Below are 6,000 nucleotides of genomic sequence, written 5' to 3'. Positions count from 1 at the left end.
ATACGAAATGCTGGGCCCATCAATGTATATGTTGTGGGAAGGGGTTGTTGCGCCAAGAATGACCTTTTAAAATGTTTGTTGGGCTAATCAATTTACTTTCGACTTGATTGCGCCTTTTATTGTTCTAGAAAATTCACTACAATAAAATACAAGAAAAACATACAGTTTATTTTATTGACCCAGAATAATAATCGCTGTTTAGAGTGGTCTGCTATCTTCATTAATTCTTCGCAAATGAATTGTAGTTACAGTATCATTTCTGAATGGCAAGGACCTTTTTTTTCCTATTATTAATTTAATAAACACCAAGATACAAAAAGCACATTACTTTGTTTCTTTTATTTGTAAATGCATTTATGTTTTAACATACAATCGTATATAAAATATGATGGATGTAATTAGTGTATAAAACAACATAAGCATGGAGTTAAATAGGTATATATACTTATATAAGTTAAAAGGTAATAGTAATACTTATTTTAGTATTCGTTTGTTTATTGATGCACTGAAAAAAGAGTGTTACTCCAACAAGCATGCTCTGCCTCCGCTACTCTTAAAACACAAAAACGAACGTATACCCTTTGATTGCATTAAAAAATGTACAATAATATACTATCCCACCCTATCATCGTTAGTAGTTTCGTTAGTGGCATTCACGGATACTGGCGGTAGATAATACGCTTTAATTAAACCGTGCACTCGAGCGACTTCGATGTCCTCCCTTTCTACGGTTCGAAGTAGTTGTGCAAACTTCACGATACCTTCTCGTCCCTCTGGAAAACCAAAGTCTTTTATTACGTCCATTTCTACTTGCATTACAATTGGAAAGATGTACTGCATCATTTTTAACATTTCATTGCCGACATTGTCTTTGGCTTCCTCCAACTTTTGCACGTTGGAAGATTCTTGTAATTGATCGAGTACTTTACTGAGTATTGTAATTGCAAGTTCTGATGTTAGATTTATTTCTTTCGACATTTTTCAAAATTGTTTTTTTTACAGCGATATTGAGGTTATGGTTATTACTGAGTGCAGAAAACTGCATTACCTTACCATCCTTTTAGTTGAGCATTGCTTTCACAGAAGTCGCCACTAACACAGAATGTGAACAATATCTTCCTCGAAATCTCTGAATATCCTGCACTTGCTGTGACTTCCTTAAGAAATTGAAAGAGTTCCTCACACTTTTGCTTGATTTCATCAGGCTTCCTCGCAACTTCCAAAAAAGCATAGACAAAATATCTGTAATATGATGCAACGATTATGAAAATACACACCACACCATCGTGAATGGTTCCGTAGTGTAGCGGTTATCACGTCTGCTTTACACGCAGAAGGTCCCCGGTTCGATCCCGGGCGGAACCACTTTTTTTATTTATTTCAAACTAAGGTATCTGGGTTCCCAAACTCTCTTGGAATTAGTTTTTGCCGATTACTAATCCGTAAATGAAGTTTTGTTGAATTGCTCTTTGTACCATGAGTTATGAGTTTCGGCTTCAGATTCAGACACACAGACGGACTATTATTATGTAGAAATATTATGGTTGCTCATTCGTTTTGCTATTTTTTTTAGACATTTCTGATTTCACTAACTATAGGTACTGGGCAGAGCTGGGCAGTATTCGATACTTTTTAGTATTCAAATCCTTTAAAGTATTCAAATACTTTGTAATTAAATACTTTTATGGAATCAGTATTTGTATTTGTAACTCAAATACTTTCACAAATATTTAGTATTCGAATACTTCGCAAAGTATTTGGATACTTCGTAAAGTATTCGAATACTTCGCAAGGTATTTGAATACTTAACCTTCCTTTTTACCAAAAATCGACTACTCCAAAATTTCTCGGGAAAACACTTTTGATCTAGTAGCCCAATCTTGGAACTGTTTGAAATTATGGATTCTACAGGCCACATTTTATAAGAAATTTTTTTCCGGGTCGATCTGAGACAATTTCTTCTTCGGGCTTCAAAAAAAGGCAGTGTAGGTATAACCTTCCTTTTTTACCAAAATTCGACTGCACCAAAATTTCTCGGGAAAACCACTTTTTCTTATTAATTTTGGTGCGTAGAATCCAAAACAAATCGTACTTTTTCGATTAGACTTCTCAATCAAAAGTTATGGACTAGAAACCAATTTCGAAAGAAAATTCAAAGACCTGTAACCATTGAATTTATAACTATTATAAATTCAATGCTGTAACTTTTGAACTAGTAGCCCAATCTTGGAACTGTTTGAAATTATGGATTCTACAGGCCACATTCTATAAGAAATTTTTTTTCCGGGTCGATCTGAGACAATTTCTTCTTCGGGCTTCAAAAAAAGGCAGTGTATAACCTTCCTTTTTTACCAAAAATCGACTGCACCAAAATTCCTCGGGAAAACACTTTTTCTTATTAATTTTGGTGCGTAGAATCCAAAACAAATCGTACTTTTTCGATTAGACTTCTCAATCAAAAGTTATGGACTAGAAACCAATTTCGAAAGAAAATTCAAAGACCTGTAACTTTTGAACTAGTAGGCCAATCTTGGAACTGTTTGAAATTATGGATTCTACAGGCCACATTCTATAAGAAATTTTTTTTCCGGGTCGATCTGAGACAATTTTTTTTTCGGGCTTCAAAAAATACTTTATGTCCGATTGTATAATAATCAATACTTTATGATATTCTTTTGCGGCCATAAAGTGGCTCTTTATGGACGGCGGCCATAAACAAATGTCACGTGGTCGGTTGTCAAAATAATTTATTTATACATAACAAAATAAATATAAATGCGAAACACCTGAAGAAACACCTACTTCGGGGAGTGCTTATTCGAGTAGTAATTGTTAATATTAATCACGCAATCCACATTGTTCTTTATAAAGAGTTGTCCACTCATTTGTTGTCTTTCTTCGATTTCTTTATGATGAGATGAAGGACCCGCTCCGCCTAGGATTTTCGTCGCAACGTTGACTTTTGTCATTTCCGACCCTTCGACGTAGCCTTCCGCGACACTAGCCGAGCGCCATCCTCCATAGCGCATGATGTCGGATATCGGATTTATGGCTCAGTGGTAAGAGCATTGGGTTATAAATCCGAAGGTTGGGTGTTCGAACCTGGGTTGAGGTGAATTTTTCATCTGTGGCGGAGATGGAAATTACCTTAGGCCAGTTCCGAGCATTCTACCGGCTACTCCGAATTAGGTTTTCCTGCAGTTTTCCTAATTCGTAAGGTAAATACCGGAGTAGTATAGACCAACTTAAGACCTTCTGCAGAGGCACCTCTAAATAGCATTATGCGGGTCACTCTGTAATTGGGCGCATGCCTGTTGAGGGCCCAAAACAAGAGAGGGATAATAATAATAATAATAATAATAATAACAAAACAAAGAAACACCATAAATACAATTAAAAAACACAAAACTCCTTCTTCACAGAAACACACCACGTTATCACAACCCACTCGTATTCAACCCAAACGCAAAGCCAAAGAAACACTTACACAATAAACTCCATTTAATAAAATTACAGGAATTATTATAATGATTTTTTTTGTTTTGTTTTGTTTTCCTCTTTCCTGATAGCGTTGGCTATTGTGCCCATCAATAGGTATGTTGGTAAGTACGAATTACATACTATCCCTAGATGTCCAATGTACGTGTGTGATTTTAATTTTTTTTTATTTTTTTTATTTTTTTTTTTTTACATACATAACTTCACCAGACACAGACATAGACACTAATCGTTACTTGATTTTAATCCGTGCGATTAGTTAACCAGGCTAGACCTGAGTTCTCACAAGAAACACCGACCATAATTATAATAATAATTATGTCCAACGATATGTTACACTACTTAAGAACACCTAGCAGTTGCACGTTCATCGTACTTAACCAATTTAATGGCAAGTTCTCAAAACATGCCGAAAGCCGCATGGGAAATTATTAAGCAAAACACTGAATCCCCTAAACTGTTTGAAAATATTAAGCTCCAACTGGATAGAAATTACACCACTTATGGTCCAAATGAAATAGCTTCGTTATTCAACAAACATTTCTCTGATACGGCTTTTCATACATCAAGTAATCTGTCGAATTACCAACCACGCTTTTGTGGTTTAACTCATTCTCATAACTCGTTCTTTCTAAGCCTTGTTACTCATCAGGAAACAGCGGATATTATACAGTCATTGTCAAATAAATTTTCTATCGCTTTGGGTTATTCGACAACTGGAAAAGACGTGGGAGTCAGATAGGCTACAATATAGGGTGTCTCACAACAAACAGAGCCGTCTTTGTTTGGAAAATGGGTGTTGTTTGTACGCACTAAAATTTTCTCTGAAGTTCACTAAGTAATTGACCAGGGACCCGATTTGACTACCCTTGGTTGAGTTATAATCCCTTGTAGAACAGTAACTTGCTTCCTTGTTTTTAAACACAAAGCCCACGTAATAAAAAAATATTAAGCCACTGTATAAAATCTTCTATTCCCTGTATACTTTCGCGGACACACGTACGCAATGCTTCGCGTGCTCTAACCCGAATTAGAATTTTCCCAGTATTAAAATTCTACTGTTGAGAGCCCGTAATAGTTGAATATGGCTTGTCGCTAGGTGGCTAAACGAAAAATGCCTACTTTTCTTCTAATTAATTGACGCCCCGAAATGGCGCTTTATTAATGAATTCGGCCATTTTTAATCATTAACTCTAATTATAGGGGGAAATATTTCGAACAAAATTTCTGAAATGTGCACATAACCTGCCCATCAGCATTTATCGTCCCTTACCATTCCGAGGAATTTTGATTATGACATTCCCAATTGGTCCTCCTTCAAACCTTTTAACTGTACAGTGATACTCTTTCCCAGCGTTGCACTCCGAAGTTTAATTTTTTCATCAAGTCTACTGGAAAACAAGGACAGTTTGTAAACATATCCTTATATGTATGTAACAGAAAATAGGACGAAGTAAAAAAAAACTATAACTAGGTAACGGTCGTCATTAACTTTCTAGGAGTGGAAACCATTTATGGACCCATTTTATCGATTCTTATCATCTCGTCTGAGAATCGTTGTGGAACATCGATTCTCTCCATACTATATTTAAAAGTTTAATCATTGCACTTTGTGACACCCCCGTTTCATATTTGTGAGTCTTTGGATTTTCGCGCGTGGGCCAATTTAGTTCGAATGGTATTTTAACCTGGGTCGTTACTACAATCTGTCATCTTTCGTAGACCAATTTTGGTTTATTCCCTTTCCAGCGATAAACGGTATAAGCACACATTTCTTAAACTTAAATTCCCTCATCTTTCCAATCAAAAAGTACTGCCGCGACTAGACAATGTTACGGAGCCGTTTAGAATTTTATTAAAGTGCAAGTGTACGCCAGGCTAGGTAGATAATTTAAAAAAGCTTTTGTATTAAGAAAATGGAAATTAGTTGTGTTAAATGTTAGATTAGTGACACTTCCGACATTCCTTTGAGAATAGTCATACAGTATCGCACAGAAATTCAAGTCCGACGGTATTTAATAACATGTGACAAATTATCCAACTGAATTATATGAAACAATTCCTCCAATATAAACAGACAGCAGAGACAAATGGGGAAAACAATACTAATCCCTAGGGAAGAGTTGACTAGGAACACATGACCACTTCCAGAAATTAATCCCAATTATCAATAATTAAGACTGACAGCACGCCTTACGGATTATAAGGGAATAAGCGTAGAAAAAAGGTCGAATATTTTATCAAACATTTAAATCAATCACACCCCCGGGCGTTAGCGTTCCGGTGACACAACGAGCATCGCCATAAAACGTGTATGTACCTTTAAAACCACGCTTGAAATATTTAAATGTTCTCCGGGAGATTTTTATCACAGATAAATTTAAATAGAAATCGGAAGCTGGAGACTGCATCGAGGACATCTAAATTATGTGTTTTGTTTTTACAGCGAGCCAGTCATCGATTTTTGTATCGTTTTTCGAACGATAGCTCTAATTGCATTTA

General features: G+C 35.8%; 1 protein-coding gene and 1 non-coding gene across 2 annotated transcripts; one reads left to right on the top strand and one right to left on the bottom strand.

Moving 5' to 3' along the window:
• Positions 1 to 324: 324 nt before the first annotated feature.
• On the bottom strand, positions 325 to 1,042 carry LOC116178604 (protein C10). The gene has a single exon (XM_031498154.1). It carries the CDS (start codon positions 976 to 978, stop codon positions 613 to 615), a length of 366 nt encoding a protein of 121 aa, XP_031354014.1. The 5' UTR covers positions 979 to 1,042; the 3' UTR covers positions 325 to 612.
• Positions 1,043 to 1,292: 250 nt separating this feature from the next.
• Trnav-uac lies at positions 1,293 to 1,365 on the top strand. The gene has a single exon. It is a non-coding gene; the product is annotated as a tRNA-Val (tRNA).
• The last annotated feature ends 4,635 nt before the right edge of the window (positions 1,366 to 6,000 follow it).

This window comes from Photinus pyralis, unplaced genomic scaffold, assembly GCF_008802855.1.
Source record: "Photinus pyralis isolate 1611_PpyrPB1 unplaced genomic scaffold, Ppyr1.3 Ppyr1.4_LG8, whole genome shotgun sequence".
NCBI classification, from domain to species: domain Eukaryota; kingdom Metazoa; phylum Arthropoda; class Insecta; order Coleoptera; family Lampyridae; genus Photinus; species Photinus pyralis.
This window is presented reverse-complemented; position numbering and strand designations above follow the sequence as displayed.

What these genes read in the sequence shown, in the direction of transcription:
- LOC116178604 (XM_031498154.1), bottom strand. Translation starts at nt 978, where the DNA reads ATGTCGAAAGAAATAAATCTAACATCAGAACTTGCAATTACAATACTC.